Raw genomic sequence first — 21,956 nt, forward strand, 5'->3', positions numbered from 1 at the left:
ACCTGCTCCAACTCCCCTGCTCATGCAGGGCCATCTAGAGCTGGTTACCCAGAACAGCTTTTGAGTATCACTAAGGATGGAAACTCTACAATCTCTCTAGGCAACCTGTGTCAGTGCTTGGCTACCCTCAGAGTTAAAAACAAGCAGGAAAAAAAAAAAAGAAAAAAGTTTCCTGATGTTCAGAGAGAACCTCCTGTGTTCCAGTTTGTGCTCGCTGCCTCTGGTTCTGTCACTGGGCACGACTGGCAAGGGCCTGGCTCCGTCCTCTTTGCACCCTGCCTTCGGGTATCTATAGACATTGGTAAGATCCTCCTGAGCCTTCTCTTCTCCAGGCTGAACAGGCCCAGCTCTCTCAGCTTTTCTCATAGGAGAGATGTTCGAGCCCCTTCATCACCTTAGCAGCCCTTTGTAGACTCTCTCTAGTCTGCCCATGTCTCTCTTGTACTGGGGAACCTGGAACTGGACACAGCACTCCAGGTGTGGCCTCACCAGTGCTGAGCAGAGGAGAAGGATCACCTCCCTCCACCTGTTGGCAGTGCTTCATCTAACACAGCCCAGGATGCCAGTAACCTTCCTTGCAGGAAGGGCATGGGGTAGACAGGCTTAAGGTAAAACTGCCTTTCAAGATAATATTTGAGATGGACATTGTGCATCTCCCCTTCTCCAACAGAAATCATGGCTGATTTATTTAAGTTACTTGTATTACAAATTTAAGTTTGTAGAATTTTGTGCAAGATATTTAAACCAGTAATAAAGAGGTGTGTTCCATATATTTAATAGTATTTATTGAGATAGCTTTCTGTACAGCAATATGCTGGTCTGTTTTTTACACCATTCAGAGTTACAATCATCATCATAGTGACACACAGTGACTATTCGAAGTAACTGACTTCTTAATCTTCCAAGAAAGAAGTTGGAACAGCCCTACCCAGAACATCTGTTCTAGTGCATATGTCCTTCCATACAACCAGACCACAACACGCCATGGCTAAGAGATCTGTCGTGGTTTAGGCCACTCGCTCAGTAACGAAACTCCTCACAGCCGCTCACTCACCCTCCCCAAACCCCACCCCCTGGGAATGAGGATGGGAATTAAAGGAGAAAAGGAAAGGAGACCATGGGTTGAGATAAGAACAATTTACTACTACTGCTACTAATATATGAATATATATATATACACATGTACAATGATAAATATGTACAAACAAGTGATGTACGGTGTAATTGCTCATCGCCCCTTGACCGAGGCCCGTCTCGTCCCAAATTAATGATCCCGAAGCAGATAAGTCCCAACACCGCAATCCCAGACGAACGGTAGGCCCAAAAATAGAGAGCAAGACAGAGACAGAGAGAGCACTCAGAGTCCGAAAGTGAGTCCTGGAAGAGCAAAGGCCCTTCTTTCTGACTGTCCCTCATTTTTATACTGGGCATGACGCTGCATGATATGGAATACTAATTGACCAGTTTGGCCTCAATCCTAAATCTAACTACAAATCATAAGGAGAGATGTGGACCCCCCATCCTGGCCATGCTCCCCCCCAGCCTGTTGTGCTCCTGCACACTGGCAAGAACACAGCAGCTGAAAAGTCCTTGAGACCTCAGTGCCAACTATAAACATCAGCTATCAACATTCTTCTCATAACGAATCCCAGATCAAAACTAAAACACAGAGCTCTTCTAACTGCTAGAGAGAAGAACTAACTCTGACCCAGCTGAAACCAGGACAAGATCAGATCCTTGACCTAGCAGCAACTGGAATATTATTTATTGGTAAAGTGTCTATTGATTCCAAGGAATAGCTTCTCTGTCAGTTCAAATATTTCAAAAGTTGCTGAAGTGCCTATTTTCTGTTTGAGACATCACTTTTTTCATATCTGTTCATATGCACATACATGACTGTAAATTTGTATTTCTCTCTATTTGTACTTCTTTCTGAAGTCCTACTAAAATCCCCATTTTTAAGTTCTGATGACCAATGCTGCCATGGGTGGAAGAAAAATTCTCTGCTTTCTTCCTGTTAAATGACTTTTCAGTTCTAGGAACTCTTAGTATTATGACAAATGACAGAAATCTAAAATAACCATAGAAGAAAACACTGGATGAAGAAACATGATCTTATCAAACACATTTGCTATCTAAATCCACTAAAATCCTGGTTGTTAGAGACTCCAACGTGACACAATGGCAATAGTAGCTCATTCTGCAACATTAAATACTTGTGTATATTAAGATGGGGATGGAAAGGGCAATGACAGTGGCACCAGGCACTGAGATGATTTTCATGGGAAGAGCTTTAAAGTAATCAGGAATGAGTCACAACTGAAATGGAGAAACACATCAATGCTCGAAAGTCCTCTTTTACAGGGGCACAAACAAAAGCATCTATAGTACAAAACTGCATGGAGATCATTAGTAAATACACAGGCCTGTAAAGACAACTAAGACAAAACTCGACATGATTTTAAAAGCCCAATACTTATATAGAATATCTCCAGATGAGATAAAGAAGAATACCTGACAGAATCTCTGTGTAAAACACCACTAGATTGATAGCTTGTATTCATTTTCAAAATCTCGTATGAATGTGGGCACCAACAACAGAAACCTATGTTTTCCTCTTTCAAATCATATTATAACAAAGCCCAAGATAACTCCATACCATATTCCTAATACTGTTGTTATTCTTTCCCTGTTGAAGCATACTAAGAAACTGGAGAATGAAGAAAGAAAGAAAACATACCTGTTGGCACTGATCCTAAATTAATGACCATGTAATTGTCAGAACTGTCAATTCTCCGTCATCTCTGAATTCTTTTACAGGCGGGCAAGATGACAACATTAGTAACGATACACTGAGGCATGTTGGAAACTCAGGTATCCAAAAAATTCTCTGTCTGCAATGTGCCTTTTACTAACAAAGAACCCAGAAGGTTCTAACAGTGAATGCTGAATTAGATGCAAACAGCAGATGTGCTAACACAGCCACAATATTGGCCTGAACTATGTGCAGAGCTCAGCTGCATTCGATAGACGCCATATAAATATTCACACATTTAATAATTTTAAACTCTTGAGTAGCCTTATTACCTTCAATAGAGTGACTCTGGTTTATAAATGTAAGGGCATGCACATAAACGGTTTCAGAATCAAAAGTCCAGTTTTAAAGAAAGTTAAAGAGCACTAATTTTGCTAGACCTTGAACACAAGACCTTCTTGCACAAGTGTTAGATTACAAACTGAATTTAAAACTGGAACTCAGCAGCTGAATACAGGAGTCAAATGTTTTCTTTCTATCTTTTTCATGAGACGTTTCACTCATCCCATCAGTTTTCACAATCTTTGAAACTTAATGGGTTCACACTGCAGGGGGGAGAAGGGGAGGGGGAAGTATAATTCTGCCTTTCAAAGCGTATCATGATTCTTAATCCAATTTCTTATCTGCCTGCTAATTTTAACTTCATTTCTGTTGCTCTGGTTTCGTGTATCGGTTTATTATTCCCTCAGTCTACATTACGGTAGTATCTATTCATCCACATTAGAATCCATATTAAAGCTGTGGCTAGCATGCAATCTAGCCTGCTAAAGAAATTAAATCAAAACCTTAATATAACGCTAAATTACATTTAATTCTTCCTGCCATTTTTTCAAACAAATGTCTTTCCTGTTGCTCTGTACACATATGAAAAATTGGATGGAAAAACTCAAAAACATGCACAAAGTAAGCTGCACAAGAAAAGTCTCTTCCACAACAACAGGTTAAAAGAAATTGGAGGAATTTATTTTTCTACTTTACAGTGTCTCTTTAAACAGAGTTTAGAATACATACACACACAAGAATCTCCCAATGTTTAACATAGGCCAATTTTGCATAAACATTGTTTTCATACTTACCATTTTTTTCAGCTTTCTCCCTGCTATGGGAGTAGCCAGGAACTGAAGAAGAAGAAGAAGAAGTTGCAGTATCTCCTGAGGATGGTCCAGATTGTTGACTGTTCTTACTATGGTCCACAGCAGCAGCATTTAGCTGGGACCTTCCAAGATGCAGCTGGGAGTGAGAGGGACTTGAGGGGGGATCAGGATCTGAATTCATTTTAGCTATAAAAGAAAAGAATAATGATTGATTGTCAGATAGTAGGGTTAGATTTGTATAATTAGTTGAACAAAAGCCTAGAAAAGGGCAAGAAGGCTGATAGCAACTTCAAGATTTATACATATTTCAATAATTCCAAGTGTGCGCAGCTATTGTTGAATAAGACTGACCATATATAGCATTGTGCCAGAATAGTGACTGCCTTTTTTTCCTAACTAAATAAGAAATTACTTTCAAGTGTAGATACATGCTAAAATTAATGAATCAATCCTGTAAATACTGCATGTAACTAAATTATTTGAATCTCATGTTCTACTTATACATGCAAGAAATAAAGACGAGCCCCTAACTTTTTATGGAACCATACTAACATGTCCATAACGACAGAAAAATTCACTTCATATCAAACATCTGGTTCACAGCCACCACTTAATCAGGCAGAGAAAGACAAGAAAGATAAGAAGACAAAGTAGAAGATGTAGAAGGTGAAAGTAGCATTGCCAAAACAAAGATACACTACTTAACTCAGCCAACAACTTCTTCCACTTAAAGCACACTAAAATCACAACAGGACACTAAAAGTACCAGCAATATTACCACTGTAAAACATATTCTAATTTAGACAACTTGCTTGCCAAAATTAAGCTTCCCTAAGCCAGAAAATATTTTACTGATATAAGTAAATGCCTTTCTGTATTATGTTTCTATATCAAGTTATAAATAAACCAACACAGTTCAGTTCAACCTTCAAAGAGTCCTAGGAAAATACAGAGATTAAAATACCTTCCCTGTAAACCAGCATGTGTATTTTTAACCATTATACAACCACAAAAGTTACTTTGTATCTGGTTTTAAACTTGACCTTAGCGCTTTGAAAGAGACACGAGTAAGATTAAGACATGCTGAGCCTTCAGCCCAGCCGGCAGCGGCAGAGGATGCTTCGCGGTGAGATTCCAGCTCTTTTGGGGAGAACCCTTCCAGAAAGGCGAGCCGGGCAACAAAGGCATCTCTCCAATACACGTGTGATGAGCAGGAAAACACTTAGCTCGCTGTTAGCTAGCAAAAAAACCCCACAACTCCCGTCCCACAAGTCACTCTGCGCTCGTCCTACGAAGGACGCCACCAAGTTTCCCGACTGCAGGCTCAGCCGCGCGCAGAAGCTAGCCCTTAGATCTGGCTAAAGATTTATTAAGAACGCCGGGAACGGGAGGCAGGGTGAGACTTTCGAGGAGCCCGGGTTTGCTCAGAAGCCAGACGGCGCGGCGGGAGATGCCGGGGGCCGCCCGCGGGCCCGCCCCGCCCGGACGAGCCTCGCTGCCGGCGGTGACTCTGCAACTGCCGCCGCCCGGCCGCTCCCGGCGGGCGGCACGGCACGGGACGGGGCGGGACGAGACGGGAGAGCCGCAGTTGGCTCGGCCTCTTTCCCCGCGGGACCGGCGGGTGCCCGGGCAACGGCCGCCACCCCGGAAGGCCGGGAAGCCCCGGCGCGCAGGCGGAGCGCGGCAGGAGGGAGGGAGGGAGGGCGGGCGGCCGCTCGGGCCGTCGTGCCCGAGGTTGCCGCCCGAGACGCTCACCGAGCCCAACGGAGCGAAGTCACCAGCGCGGACTCCCAGTGACAAGTTTCTCTGGCGGCTCCAGAGGCGGCGAGACGCCAACTGAGGCCGCATCGCGAGCCCGCAGCCCTACGGGGCGGCCCCGGACCGCCCACTGGCCGCCGCCCCTTCCCCTCCCCTCACCTCCCACCGCCCCTTCCCCTCCCCGCCGCGCTGTGCTGAGGGGACAGCGCCGCTGCCACTCACCGCCCGCCGCGCCCCGGGGAGGCCTCCGCCGGTGCCGGGCAGGGCTGCGGGGGGAGCAGGAGGAGGCGGAGGCGAAGCAGGGCGGGCAGGCGGGGAGCGGTAGCGGTGGGGAGCACGGGCGCTGCCGGGGCGGCGGAGGCAGCGCGTCGAGTGCAGCCTCTCCCCGCGCTGCGGCGGCAGGCCGGGGGCGGCTGCCCGGCGGTGGGGGCGAGGGGCGGTATCTAGACGGAGGCGGCCGGGGCAGGCTTGGGCTGCTCCAAAATGGCAGCGCGGGGTGTCGGGGGCGGTGGCCGCCCCCAGGAGAGGGTCTGTGGGGCGGCCGCTGTGAGGCGGCTTCTGGCGGGCCGGGACGGGAGCGCGGCCTGGAAGCGGCGGAGCCGGGCGGCGGGCCCCGACGGGCAGCCGGCGCCGGAGCGGGATAGGGGGGGGCCGCCCCGAGCGGTCACCGAGTGCTGGGGAAGGCGCCTGACAGCTTCTCCCGGCGTCGGCCCGGAGTTTCTCAATGTCCTGAAAGCTGCCACTGCGTACACCTGTACTTCCGTCGCCTACATGGAAAGCTCCTGGGTCGGTAGTGAGCTGTGAACTTATCTGCAAGTGTTGCTGTTGTGTTGGTCGTAAACTTAATTCTTTTTAGAAAGAGTACATTACTTTCTATTTTTGAGCTACTTTAAAATAAATAAAGCAAGGTCCTTACATGGTACTGTGAATGGCGTCTAATTAATGTTCCCCCCCCGCCCCAACCTCACAGACTCAAAATAAGAGATTAAAGTTAAACTTCAGCCATTCATGTGAGTAATTTTGTCACTTAGGTTGATTTTCAGAAGTTCTGAGTTTGCAGCAGATCATGGGGAGCTACAATATGTTGCATTTTTAAAAGTCAGTTAGATTCTACTTGATGTCAGTGCACATTTATTTTAATCCTCAAACAAAAATGTGGTCCTCAGCATCCTTACTGTTTCCTTCTCTTGGAAGTCATAACAAAATTCTTCCTCTTAATTGTTTCAACAAATATGAAGTTAAGCTTCTCTTTGCTTCAAAGTAAAATGAAATCTGGAGAAAGCAGTTATTTTTAAGAAGATAATTTGCAGTCTGAGTCTAATATGGTTTTATCAGGAACGTACAATGCCTGTCTTGTGTTATCTGTTTAGTTGTTTCTTTAGACTGGCAGTATGACTTGACTCAGATATGACAAACTTCTACTGCTGCAATCTGCTCCTCCTGCTATTCACATTTGTTTCAAGATATTATTCTATACAATTGATTTGATATTTAGTGGGTGTGCTTAACGGATGTAACTTGCTTAGGGAACAGGTGGAAATGAGGGTGGTAGTTGGAAAAGTAACTAAAAAAGGAAGCGCAAAATGAAGCCTCCCCTGCTGCTTGTACCCGCTCCTTTCCAACACAAGGCACAGTCACACATGGCATAAGATGTTCCAGGGGAGCTCAGTTCAAGGTTAAAACTGCCACACTGACTACTAACCTGCTGAACAGTGGGACTCGAAGTAAAATGTATTCTGTGGTTACTTAGGGCCAGTCCTACATTGAAGATGCACGTTAATGCCATTGCTGAACTCGATCAGGTCCTTAAGAAAAGGCCGACTAAACCTTTGCAGTAAATGAATTGTCTTACACACCTTATATACTCACGTACACACTATATAAATGCATATAACATTATTGAAAGTAAACCAAGCTCAAACATAATCCATTATCAACTCCACTAATTTCACTTTGGCTTACGCTTTATCACAAATTATTACTTCCCATTTGGCATTATCACAGTTGCCAATTGTTACAGCTATAGAGAAGAAACATCAAAGTACTGTAATAACTCATTGCAATACCTTTTTTAATTTCAGTTATGTTCTGTGACCGTTAGAATCAATAGAATGGTTGAGGTTGGAAGGGACCTCTGGAGGTCATCTGCTCCACCCTCCCTGCTCATGCAGCGCCGCCTACAGCTGGTTGCCCAGGATCATGTCCAGACAGCTTTTCTGTATCTCTAAGGATGGAGGCTCCACAACCTCTCTGGGCAACTTGTGCAAGTGCTTGATCACCCTCACAATAAAAAAGCTTTTCCTGATGTTCAGACAGAGCCTCACATATTTTAGTTTGTGCTTTCTGCCTCTGGTCATGTCACTGGGCACCACCGGAAAGTTCCTGGCTCCATCCTCTGCACGCTCCCTTTGGGTATTTGTAGACATTGATAAGATCCTCCTGAGCCTTCTCTTCTTCAGGCTGAACTGCCCCAGCTCTCTCTCAGCCTTTCCTCATCGGAGAGATGTTCCAGTCCCTTCATCTTTGTGGCCCTTTGGTGGACTATCTCCAGTATGTCCATGTCTCTCTTGTACTGGGGAGCCCAGAACTGGACACAGCACTCCAGGTGTGGCCTCATCAGTGCTGAATAGAGGCGAAGAATCACTTCCCTCCACCTGCTGGCAACACTCCTAATCCAGCGCAGGATACCATTATCCTTCTTTGCAACAAGGGCACATCGCTGGCTCATGTTCAACTTGGTGTTCACCAGGACCCCCAGGTCCTTTTCTGCCAAGCTGTTTCCCAGCTGGGTGTCCCCCAGCATATACTGGTGCCTGGGGTTGTTCCTCCCCAGGTACAGGACTTTGCACTTCCCCTGTTGAACTGCATGAGGTTCCTGTCAGCCCAGATAAAAAAAGAAAATCCTATTGCAACAAGAACAAAATAAAAAAGGTTGCAGTTCAGCCAGCTGCTTCTTGTATTAGAGAATCAATAATCCTTTTACAAATATTTTGTAAGTTTACAGAGTGATGTTTGTTGACTTTAGCTGATTTCTGTAAACACTGTTTACTCAAGAGAAAATAAAATGTAGTAGGAATGATTGCCTGAACATCTTAGGTGCAGTACTGAGATATGGGCTGAAACTAATTGCTTTTCCATACAATCATCAAAAAGTTCTAGAAATATACTTGAGCAGGGACATCTAATGATCTAAGCAACTCGTGTCACCTCTGTTAAGCTGCATGTGATACAAACTGACATTTTCACGTTCTGTTGTGAAATTTCTATTTCCGCATCTAGGCATGTGTTTAACATTGAGATGTTTAAGAAAAGTCTGCCTCAGAAAATTTAATTTGTAACAGCAAAATACAAGATCATGCTAAGCAACATTTAAATACATTTTGTTATTAAATCAAATAATTCAATCTGATTTACCTATTAATTAATTTACCTATCAGTCATTCCTGAAATGAAATCACATTTGTAGCATTGCTGGCATACAAGTAGTTTCTCAGCAGTCCAGAGAAAAAACTATTTAATCAAACTAAAATGAAGAGATAAAGCAGTAATCATCCAAGAAAACAGACCTGCAGGAAGTATGAATCATTCCAATGAATAGCCTTCAACTCTACGTGTTTGTCACAACACCTCTGAATGACAGTCCATTTCTTTAGTCCGTGGTACACTCAGAAACAGGTTTGACATAATTAGTCTGGATGTTTCTGAAATATGGTAAGCCTAGCAAAAATATTGTCAGCAGTGCTGCTGTTGTGAGAGTAAGAAGAGCTGAAAAATTCATAGAGAAATGCCATGTGCGTCTTCAGGAGTTGTATATTACGAAAGGAATTACGTTATGGAAGTACAAATATCTGAGCGATGCTAAACAACCTGTACTGAAAGGCATCTCAAAGATCATCTCTTTTTTTGCCCCACCTCACCAATTAAGAGAACAGCTGTTATTTCAAAATAATAGGTTTTGTTGTTTACTCTGTTACACCCATTTTAACAGTATAATTTAATCGATGGAAGCATTACATCAGCATAAAATTGGTGTAATAAAAGCTCTGGCATACCTCATGAGCAGCTGGGTACTATTGTGCCATTAAACTAAGGACTAACCTGAAACCAGACCTTTTATTTTTATTTCTTTTTTAAGTCAGTGTGTAAAAAGCAGCAGGTATTTTCATTCAGAGTGAGCTTACTACATTAAGCATACTGAGATGGTAGATCGAGAGAATGACCACTGTGATGTCAGCAACTCAGATGATAGTGCCATTTGGGATGGACGTGGGAGGAAGAATTAATCAAGGGCAAAGGTGGGAGGAAATGGAAAGAAACCAGAAGATAGCGGGCACAAAAGCAGGTACAAATAGGAATTGAGTTCTGTGAAGACTGGTCACGAAGACTTTTCTTCCCAGATCTGCATATTAAATACGCCTCTGTCACGTCAGGGTTGGAGCAGCTTTTGCATAAGTACCTGTTTTCATGCGCTAAAGTATGTAGGGTAATGTGAGCACCTTTCCTGGTCCACTGCTCTTTTAACTTCTCCTTATTCCACTGTCCTTATGCCAAACACTCTTTGGATGGCAGTACGCAAGTAGTATTCATCATTGGGTTTTTACATAAAAAAAGCAACACTGTCATTCTCCCATTAGCTCTCTCAGCTGTGAGGAAAGGGTCAACATTTTCCTTTTCATGAATACCTATGCTATAGGTGACTTACGTGGCATCAGATGTTCAGTTTTGCCCTTATTTCTCAGCTATCTTTTCTAATCATGGACATTCACTGTGAAAAAAGGAAAATATTTTAAAATGGTCAGATACAGCCAGTAGCCACCCAAGTGGTAATTAAGTAAGGCTGTGAAGGTCTGACATAGCAGCTATTGGGAATTAGGAACTGCCCTGGAGCAGGTAAAGGGGAGTGTGCTCCTCTTTCACTTCCTTGAACGTTCTCGATTTGTTCTTTGCACAGCTTCACTCCTAGACAGCTACTGATTTCATTGCTAATCCACAATTTAAATGGGACTTGGCTGTCTAACACCTGAAGCTGCAGCTGAACCAAAGTTGTACTTGCTCTGTTCTGCTACAGTCTAGAGGAAACAGGGCACTTCTCCTAGAGGGAAGGAATATTGTCTCAAATCTTTATACACATACACACAAAAAAAGCAATAATATGAACAAAATATGGAACGCTATCTTGAATCAATTTGATGTGGCCAGAGATGAAATTTGGTCTAAAATTAAATTCGACATATTTAAGCACCGAGAACTTGATAGAGGTAACTTCGCACTCTACAGTTTGTAAACAGTTTGTAAGTGAGGTTGCACTGATAAGTACCATGGCCTCCCTCAAAAAACATATTTAACACAGATGAGTTTGCATCAACCTTTCAAATTGCCAAGTATGCCACAAATTTTGTCCTGTAAATTGATCCCTTAGTGTTGTTTCCTTTGCAAGTCAAGCTTAATCTTTTGCTCACAGTGACCTCTAGTGTGAACGAATGAAACGACTTGGTGCCATCCGAGGTAGAGCATGTAGAACATGGCATGCGTTCACGCGGATACCTGTTTAAGGGGACACACACGTGTACCATCTGTTTGACCATATGACAGACTGCTTTATGGATTCAACAAGCATGCAAAACATGAATGAGAAACCATAAAACCAAAAACATTCTCTCAGCCATGCTAAATAAACAATTTAATGATCTTTCATGATGTCTGTCTAATTTTGTTCCGATTTTTCTTTATCAAAAAACGCATGCATGAGTCAGGTAATTTCCAGCGTTCTCAAGTGCCGGAGATTGCTTTTACTTTCTGAAGCACAGCCTTGTACCGGACTTTGTACGAGAGATACAAATCAGAAGCCAGTGGTGCAAGAATTTCTACAGGGAAAGCTGTAAAATTTACAGATTTTCAAAACCCTGACCCCAATATTGTTATGAATTAACCTCAATATATTACATACATTTTATTCACCAAAGTATATCAGAGTAACCATTTCTCTCCTCTCTTTTACAGAACAATGTGAATGTATTAGAAAAAAAAAAAAAAAAAGCTGTAAAGCAAAGATTTTTCTGTTTGGTTTCTCCTAAATTGCAGGAGAAAAAACAGAAGAAAGTGGAGCAGACCATTATAGAAAGTAAGTTAGCAAAGAATATTCCTGATGATTGGCAGTGTTAAATCTGGAATTTGACAGTTAAAGGGAATTTAGTTCTCGAATTAGCTAATTCAATCCTTGACTATTAAGAATTAAAGCTATAAGCATCTTCCCACATTTCAGGTGGAAATAATCTCTGGCTTACTTTGGACAAATAGAAATGACCATTTATTTGTCTAACAGACAAGTTCACATGGCTTGAAATACAAAGTGTTAATAATTTGCAAAGGATATTACAAAAAAATTTCTATAAACTCCTTTCTGTCCTTTCCAGGGTTCCATCTGCTATGCATCAGCAAACATAGACATGTTGTTCTCCATCCACAAAACATTACGTACAAATTGCTGTCTGAAAAATTGAGTTACTACATCTCAGTTTCAGGCATGTTTGATGTAAAGAGTTCTGTAATAGAGATTGTGCAGAATTTAATTAAGGTTTCTAAAATGTGCGAAACTGTCACACTGAAAATTAAATTTCTGACAGGAAATATATGCTATCAGTCCTATACATGTCAGATCAAATTCTGTCATATTGTGGCTTTCAGTGTTTTAGTCAGGAAGCCTTCTCAGAATTGTATTAGTCATTAAACTTTCAAATCATATTTATGTCAATATTGCTATCTCCAAAGCTCACCGCTTTCTGCCTAAAAAACTGGCTGCTTATTTCAAAGCTTTGAATAGAAGTGCATTGGCAGAAATGTGAAAAGAAAGTGAAGTGCTAAGGAATTATTAAGTAGAGAATTTAAGAATTATTATCCGTAAAGTTCACATTATTCACTGTCAGTTACATAAAATAATCAAAAAGGGTTCAGTCAATTTGAAATGCAGATTTAAACCTCCATTCTTTGTCCATTAGATTCTTAGCTTCCCAAAACCTTTTACATAAAATTTTTCTACTACATATTTTACTATGCTTGTTCGGATTTTATTTATACATGTCAGTACTCCAGTCCTGTTAACATGAAAAGCTGTGAAATTTACTAACTTTTGCAATGATGTTACGTGACATTAAAAGACATGTTGCATTATTATCTTTAATGATGCTGTTTTGTCATAGCGAATGCAATCATCTAATTGTCCTCATGGTGCCAAACATAGTTAGTCTGTATTGTCGCTAGTCTGTATTGTCGCGGGATGGTGCTGGGCAGTTTGAGTCGTTTCAACATTTTCCCAATCCCATCTGTAATTCCAAAGTTCTACACACAAGGCTCCCACCAGGTGGCAATAACAGTCTTCATTCTTTAAAGCATTTGCTATATTCTAGGGGGTAGAAATGTATGTTATGTACTTGTTAGAGAGGAAAAAAAAATGTGATTTATAATAATGTGACAGAAAATGTGATTTTCCTGAACTCTCAAGGTACGAGCACTTACAAAGTCATTTGTAAGTGGGAACAGAGTGCAGGGTGCTGGGCAATATCCGTTGTTATGTTCTTAAAATCTATTTCAATATAAATACAGGTAACACACTCAACTTGGTTCCTGAGAAACTGAAAATGTTTAAATTTGCCTTTAATGAAACCACAGAGAGCAGACAGTGTGAAATGCTAATTTACCAGTAGGAGCTTAAACCTCACAGAGGTCTCACAATTTTAGCTCAAACTTAGACTGATCAAATTCACACCTTCAGCTACAAATCAAACACTCTTTTTAGAAGTCTAATCTAGATGTATTTCTTCAAGTGCTGTACAACTGCTATATTTCTAACCTGTACTTCTGGAGGAAAAAGTGTCTGCATACACGCACTGTAAGACTCCCATTTGCCAGAAGTGGTGGACTTGCTGTGCACTTAACTTTTCAGGTGCTCTACACACAGTCAGCAATCGTTGCTCACCACATGAGAAACGTGCTCCACCTGCAGAGCTCTGCACCTGCTTAGACCAGCAGAACGAGTTCCACATACTCAGAGTTTCCAGATTTATTGCAGCCCAGTTAGAGCTACTGGTCTGACGGCATGCAAAAGACCTCAACCAGTGAGAAAAATCCTCAAATTTCTCCTAGAAAAGTTTCCAGGAAGAAAAAAAGGGCATGTATGAGGAAAAGAAAGGATCCAACCATTGTAGTATCTCAAAGCTAGTTGCACAATAGTTGCCTGACTCTACTCTGTCTCGTCACTCATAGGCGTGCAACGTGGTCAGTTATTTTCTTGAGTTCCCTATGATAATACACAACAAGACTTAAGTGCCCAAAATGGTCTTCACAAGCAATGAAGAGGACAACATCCAATCAGTCAAGTAGAAAGTCCTAAGGAAGGAGGTGGAGACAAACACTACAAACTTTCTCACACAGAGGAAACAGTTTAGAACAAATGCGTTTCAGCTCAAATAATATAACTTAACGGTAGATTTTAAGAACTGAGGTCATCTTGTATACTTCACACATAGTTCTTTTGCACATTTTCAGTCAGCAGAACTCTATGTTCCAGCAACGTACCCATCATTTAATAATTTCCAATCCTACGCAAGTAAAATCATAGAATCATAGAATCATAAAATGGCATGGGCTGGAAGGGACCTTAAAGATCATCTAATCCAACCTCCCTGTCATGGGCAGGGATGCCTCTCAACTAGATCAGGCTACTCAAGGCTCCGTCCAACCTGGCCTTGAACACCTCCAGGGAGGGGGCATCCACAACTTCTCTGGGCAATTTATTCCAAAGTCTTACCACCCTCGTACTGAAGAATTTCTTCCTAAAATCTAATCTAAATCTGTTCTCCTTCAACTTAAATCCATTTCCCCTTGTCCTATCAGTGGACACTCTTGTAAAAAGTCCCTCCCCAGCCTTCTTGTAGGTTCCCTTCAGGTATTGGAAGGCAGCTATTAGGTCCCCCTGAAGTCTTCTCTTTTCAAGGCTGAACAATCCCAGCTCCCGCAACCTGTCCTCGTAGCAGAGGTGCTCCAGCCCCTGGATCATCTTTGTGGCCCTCCTCTGAACACACTCCAGCAGATCTATGTCTCTCTTATGGTGGGGACACCAGAACTGGACACAGTATTCGAGGTGGGGTCTCACAAGAGCAGAATAAAGGGGGAGAATCACCTCTCTTGACCTTCTGACCACACTTCTCTTGATACATCCCAGGATGCGGTTGGCCTTCTGGGCTGCACGAGCGCGCTGCTGGCTCATGTTGAGCTTCTCATCTATAAACACCCCCAAATCCTTCTCTTCAGGGCTACTCTCAACCCACTCTGTGCCCAGTTTGTATTTGTGCCTAGGATTGGCCCGACCCAGGTGAAGGATGTTGCATTTTGACTTGTTGAAGCTCATGCAGTTTGCACTGGCCCAATTCTCAAGCCTATCAACGTCCCTCTGTATGGCATCTCTTCCCTCAAGTGAGTCCACAGCACCACACAGGTTGGTGTCATCAGCAAACTTACTGAGGGTGCACTTAATGCCGTCATCCATGTCGCTGACAAAGATGTTGAACAGCACTGAACCCAGAACAGACCCCTGCTCCCTCATGTAGAGGTGTATACACATAAAAATTCACAAATATTTCCAAACCATTTCCCTGTGACCTCAGAAACCATACTGGTCAGAATCCATTCTTGTACATTCTGAATTTTTAAACTATTGCAACTTATGTGATCATATAAACTGCCCATTTTGACTTTTTTTCCCCAAATGCTTACACTTGACATAAAGAAAAAGCTGGTGTAGGAAAAGATGATATCAACATAGGCATTATTTTCTCTACTGTAGTTATCTAGAATTTCAAACTGCAAAGAAAAGTAATTTATAACATTGGTTGAAATAGGATATTGCATTCGGTTCAGGGTAAGGAAAATGTAAGGTCATTGCAGAAGTTATTGCCTTTGATAGAACAGCTTATGAAACATAACTGCTGGTTTTATCTGAGCATATCGTGAAGCACCCATAATCCTGAAAAATTATATTTAATATGCAGTTTAATGCCAGTTTTAGTTTTCATGTGTTTCTAATAGGTTATTGGATGATAAGTCCTTGAATACAAATAGCTAAGACAAAAAGGCTTATTACTGAAAAAAGTTATTACTGAAAAAAGAATGTGAGTTAGGTTTTCCTTTCTTTTTCAGTTTACTTTAAAAAAACTCCAAGTGTAAAACATGATTTGAAAATGGAATGTCGAAGGCAGAGGTAAAAACGTTACTGCCTTCTATATTCTTGAATAGTCTAGTAATACTAAGACACATTCTGTTTCAATGGAAGGAATCATTCAACTATAGGAAATTGCAGCTGCAGAAGCTCATTACAGCTTCAAACCATCATATACAGAAACACACTTAAATATCTAAGGCACCTTCTCAACTATGCATAAATAGGCTTCACTAGGAATGCCTGATAATGATGTAACCAATTCACTGAAATGGAGCTTGTAATGATAACAATTCAAAAATATCCCCAAAGTATTGAAGTCAAGTGTATATTATCATAGACCTAATAATGCATTAATGTTCTTATTTTGCCTACTCACATAACATCTTTTCTCCCCTTTTTTTTTTCTTTTTGAAATATCTTTTACAATGCAAAACAATTAAGAAGAAACATAGAAAAAAAATCTTCAGCCAAATTTTGGATCAGGGTCCATTTAACCCTTAGGTTGCCAGAGGTATTAAAGAGTACAAGTCATAAAGAGCAGCTGCCTTCCCTTTTAGTGATACAATTGGTCTTTGTGACGAAATTGTTCTCCACTAAAGCTGCACAATTTTATACATTAAATCCTACAACAGGAAGAAAAAGTGATGAAGAATTCTAAATTACTTTTCACAGTGAGGAAAAAAAAACCCCAAACATAAGAGAAAAATAAGGTCCATGCAACTGCACTCTCAAGACCATGCTATCCTGCACTCTTACGTATGTCCATATCTAGATAGATTAATACTTCATATCTACAAGACATAGAGGACATAGTCAAATACTACATACATACCATCTTCACACTATTCAGCCATCTATTCTAATGCAAACGATTTTTCCTACCACCATCCTTCTTCAGAATCGTGCCCAAAAAGCAGGAGGTAGCCTTCGTTTAGTGTCAGTAGTGGTGAAGCATCAGTTGCAAAAACTGCATGGAGATGCACTGATGGTCATCATATTTTTCTTCAGTAACTTCTGACTTCTATTTCTTGCCCCATTCATCCTAATTCCCTGCAAAAATCTCTTGTCCACTTATTTCCTAATGATATTTTCTGTTTTATGTGTACCATCACCCTACACTTTATTTGCCCCACTTCCAACGTGTAGAAATATGTCTCTGCCTCCATCATTTCTGGATCCAAGCGAACTCTAATATTACTAGTAGCACACTGATGCAATTTTTGCCTGAAATTTAACACACTTTCTGATAAAAATTTCCTTTTTATTTTTTCGCACAGTTAATCTGCAATGCAGATTAATAGTAATAATTGCAGATTAATAATCTTCAATGCAGATTAACTACCTCTGGATAAAAGGCAGTTGATTTACCACAGACATTGTTTTTAAAGTCATGTTATTCCAATTAATTATTTTTCTTTTTTTTTTCTTCTTTGTATTCAGTTCTTTATCCATCAGTATTTGTTTTACCAGAATTTTGAGCTGCCTAGTATGCAGTAAATGCTCTCACCATTAGTGCTGAGTAAGATATTAACAAATTCTTTGTTTTGGCACACTATATACAATATTTACTTTTCTCTCACTGTATTGTAAGGTCATGTTTGTTCTTCTATATGCTCTAGGTCATTCTATCATTACTGTTTCCCCAGATTCTTACGACAGATATATGACTTGGACTGCTTTTTTCCCAGGTAGATGGGTATTTCCAGGATGAATCTTTTGTTAGACCTTTATGTCCATGCACTTACACTCTTTGAGTTTCATGCCCTTCTTTCCTCTTTATGTGACTGTATTCCTCAATTATTCATAGAACTAGGTTGAATGTCCCTGTTAAATAAACCTTAGATAAGGCTTAGATGAGACTAAGACAGCCATAGACGCTTATGATTTCTTTTTTCCCGCACATGTTATTATTCTGTGTGTTTTGATTAGAAATGAACAACAAAATGTTGTGAAATAAAACCCTTGGAAGACGGAAAATATTGTAAGACTTTGAGAAAAAGGTAAATACTGTCATACACCTGCAAAATGTTCTGGAACCTGAGAGGTGACCTATTCAGGATGGCAGTGCATTCATTGTAGTGTGCATATAGGGGGTCAGTGTGACATATGGCTGTGAATCCTGCTCTATATGAACACTGCATGTCCTGGCCTTGTCAAGGCATTGAATTTTTCCAGTATTAATGTGTTGAGCTGGCTTAAGTTTGGGCTGTGTAAAGAAAACATGGATTCAGCAATAGTTTTAGACCAAGGGTCTTGTAAACAAATGTCATGAACAAATAAATGACAGGCAGATTTCAGTATGCAGGCTCAAATAACAACTGTTAACAGTTGGGAGTTGGAAAGAACTGAGCAATTTTAGAAACAATCAGAGCCATTTATAGCTGGTTAAAAGGCAACAAGCATATAAAAGAGCAATGAATATTTTAAATTACTTGATTTCTTCAGAAATGGTACTTCTTGATCGAAGTAAGTTGCTACAGATCAAGCAATATTTGGCAAGATGAGAAATCAAGAGAGAGAAGCCTTGGAAGGGAGCTAGGTAGGCTCTCCTGGAATGGAAGATGGACAGACAACGGGTAAGAAAGATTTTACTGGGTTTCTTGTTTCAGAACACAGCTGCTTGCCATTTTTTAATTAACAATGCTCTATGATTATGAGAATATTTGATAACTGCTTGCTAATTTATTTGTCCCAGAAGAAAAAATACTAGAGACTTGATGAGGTACATCATAGTTGATTGATTGTAGATTGCATCTTGGGTCCAATTATGAAAGCAGGAAAAAGAAATTTTGATGGACATACGATTATTTGAGATCACAGTCCTGAACATCTGGACTTGGAAAAAACAATCATCCTGAGAAGTTTTCTGACGTTTTTAACAGACGTGAACTTACATTAGATACATGGAGTTTTTTAAATGACCTCAAGATTTTTTTCTACTTATTCTGAACAGCCTGGCATTAATTCACAGGAATAATCTCAGAAGTCTTAAAAGCTTTTGTAATCTTATATATGACTTGTAGCTGAAACTTAAGCAATAAAAAAAGATATTTGTTACAGAAAAATGACTTATCATCATTCAGTATTTGCAGATGTAACTGAAAGAGCACAAGAAACATGCTTGAATTTTCAGACTCTTTAAAAAGAATTTCTAAGTAACTTAAGAGCCACAAAATCTGTTTCCAGCTCAAAATGTTGATTTCTAAAACTGCATAACAGCTGCTTAGTTTGAGGAGATAGATGACTGTCTATATACTTTAATCATTGGCTCCTAATTTGATTCTTTCACAGTAGCTCAAACTTGCAGCAAATGAAAAAAAACCACAAACAACCAAAAACCATTACTAGTTTTTTATTCCTGTTAAAAATGTTATGCTGGTAAATGGATAACTTTTTCAGAGCAACAGTGAATTCAGGATAACGTTAGCAGAAGTTAGAGGAAAAGAGACTTCAATTTTTCACCTTGTGAAATGACTTAAATGTATAAACATAGAATCGTCAAGATCAACATGAAAACGGAGGCAGTAATACTAGCAATAGCAAAAATATGAGATTCAGAACAGCAAAGACTGATCTGTGAGTTAAATAAATCATTACAGTCCTACTTTTGCAATTAAATTTAGCGATGACTACCTATGCCATAGCTGAGGTGGACATAAGTGGATGATGTTACACAACATAAAATAAAAAAGGTACAGCACAACCATGGTATACCAGGTAGCTAGCAATAAAACAAACATCCATACAGTCCAATTTTGTGTGGCAATCTTCTATAAGGACTGAGAAAGAAACATTCCCTGCATTTCATTTGAAGCACAGCATCAACAGAATAATTCTGTAGCCACAGGGTGTTCTCTAGACCTGCTGCTGTGGAACAGAGGAAGTGTTTTACTCTAATTCCTAACAAATTAATGTACTTAGCTGTTTTTGAAAAATATGTTCCCCTGAATAGTATTTTCCAGAGAATGTCCCTTTCAATCCTCAGAAAGCTCTTTTTAAAGTTGCCTCAAAGGCTAAACACAATAAATAAGGTTTTTGTGGTTTTAAATTCTCCAGGCCAGCGATCTGTGCATTAGTGTTCCTATCTGGCACTGGATTTCAAGGCTCTCAATTGCCACTGAAGATACAGAAAGAGCTATTGCCCATTGAATTGGTGAGCTTCTCTAGATCTGTACTACTGATGCTCTTTAATCTGTACCCCTCAACGTTATTATCCATTTTCTTTTGTTTTCCTTTCCCTCCCAAATAGAAGGGCTATGTTCAGTCAACCTATTTCTAATATACTGAGTTAAAGCACTAAATGCATATTCACACTTACAAATTCCTCTCTACAGCTAAAAAGATTAATGATTATACATTTTATTTTGTAAGCAATCACATTTTGTAAGCCTTTCACATAGTTTTTAATATGTGTGTCCAAAAGCTTTCTAATCATACTGTTCCCAGATAGATTCAGCAATAGAATAGAAAGTTACACAGCAGGTTTGATAGCCCACACTCTAAAGTGGGAAAAAACACCTGCGAAGATACTTAACTACACTAAGGAAGCCTGGAATCTAGAAAAGGCATGCATTACCAATTTAATTCTCTTCTCATTATGCATGTCATTTTAAAAAATCCTTCCTTTAATCGTTTCTTTGTTACATTTGTACTCATACAGTTACAATTTTCTGGCTTTGAAGAGATAAAGACCAACACTGAAGATTTTGTATGTATCCAGCAGTGATGGACAAGAACCAGTACTGTAATACCATGGGTTCTTTTAACACTGAACAGAAATAAATCTGTATGTTGAAAACGAATCATGGCAGCGTACCTAGACATATTTATAAAAATGCCAGCATTAAAACAAATTATGGTAACAATAAGCAAAACTTAAAAACTGAAGTGTTAAAAAAGAAGAGTCAAGTCTTGCACTTGGTGAGGAATAACCACGCTAACCAGTACAGGCTGGGGTTCAATAACCCACACTAACCAGTACACAGGCGGGGGCCAGTCAGCTGAAAAGCAGCTTTGCAGAATAAGGCCTGGGGGCTGTGGTGGACAACAAGACCATGTGCTGCTGTGGCAAAGACGGTTAGGGGTATCCTGGGATGCAGTAGGAGAAGTGTTGCCAGCAGGTCAAGTGAGGTGATCCTTCCCCTCTACTCAGCACTGGTGAGGCCACATCTGGAGTGCTGTGTCCAACTCCAGGCCCTCCAGTGAATGGCCACAAAGATGGCACCAGAACATCTTTCATATGAGGAGATGCTGCAAGAGATGGAGCTGTTTAGTCTGGAGAAGAGAAGGTTTAAGGGGATCTTATCAGTTTTTACAAATATCTGATGGAAGGATGTAAAGAAGGCAGACTCTTCTCAGTGGTGCCCAAAAGGCAACGGGCACATACTGAAACACAACAGGTTCCCTATGGAAGTTTCTCAACGCTTGTTTTCAATTACTTAATTTATCTAGTGAATATTCATTGAATCTACTGAAAGCAATGAGGTCTAAATGCCAGCTACTTGATGTACATGATAGATGTGATCTACAGGGTAGATATAATGTATGCGATTGCACAGAATGCATTCCCAAGTTAGATTTCTTAGCCCGCTAAAGGAAAAAAAATCACTTCAACGTTATCAGAGAAGTTCTGTAAAGTACCACTTTCCTATAAGGTGTTATTTTGCTATGAAGAGACTCAAAAAAACACCCAAACCCAAAAACTCCACCACTATTTATGTGTCCAACAAAATAGGTCATAGGTTCCTTCCTCTGCTTAAATGAAAAATATACAGAATGATAAAGACCAAAAGTGTTTAGTAAAGCTAGAAGCTAGTATGCACTAAGTAACAAGTAATTCAGACCTGTTATTTTCTGAAAGAGGAAAATCACCATCAGGGGTTACAGAGAGACTACTTTTAAGACTTCTGGTAAATCCTGTTTCCACAGATAAGAAGGATTTTTTTATGCGATGGGACTCAGCAAATGCATTTAATACAGGTGCGTAGGCTCAACAACTCTCATTGCTATTGCAAGTCCATTTCGTAGACCTGCATACACAAAACCCCTTTGTCCTCTTACTTTCAAGCCTCCAGCA

The 21,956-nt window shown here is 40.6% G+C and overlaps 1 protein-coding gene across 1 annotated transcript in view; it reads right to left on the reverse strand.

Moving 5' to 3' along the window:
- WFS1 (wolframin ER transmembrane glycoprotein) overlaps positions 1 to 4,090 on the reverse strand; it is a 46,046-nt gene extending 41,956 nt beyond the window's left edge. Inside the window, exon 1 of the mRNA XM_086612033.1 lies at positions 3,892 to 4,090. Within this exon, the coding sequence (XP_086468159.1) occupies positions 3,892 to 4,090 (199 nt within the window). The remainder of the gene's footprint in view (positions 1 to 3,891) is intronic.
- Between the last annotated feature and the right edge of the window lie 17,866 nt (positions 4,091 to 21,956).

This window comes from Tauraco erythrolophus, chromosome 5 (genome assembly GCF_009769465.1).
Source record: "Tauraco erythrolophus isolate bTauEry1 chromosome 5, bTauEry1.pri, whole genome shotgun sequence".
In the NCBI taxonomy this organism is placed as follows: domain Eukaryota; kingdom Metazoa; phylum Chordata; class Aves; order Musophagiformes; family Musophagidae; genus Tauraco; species Tauraco erythrolophus.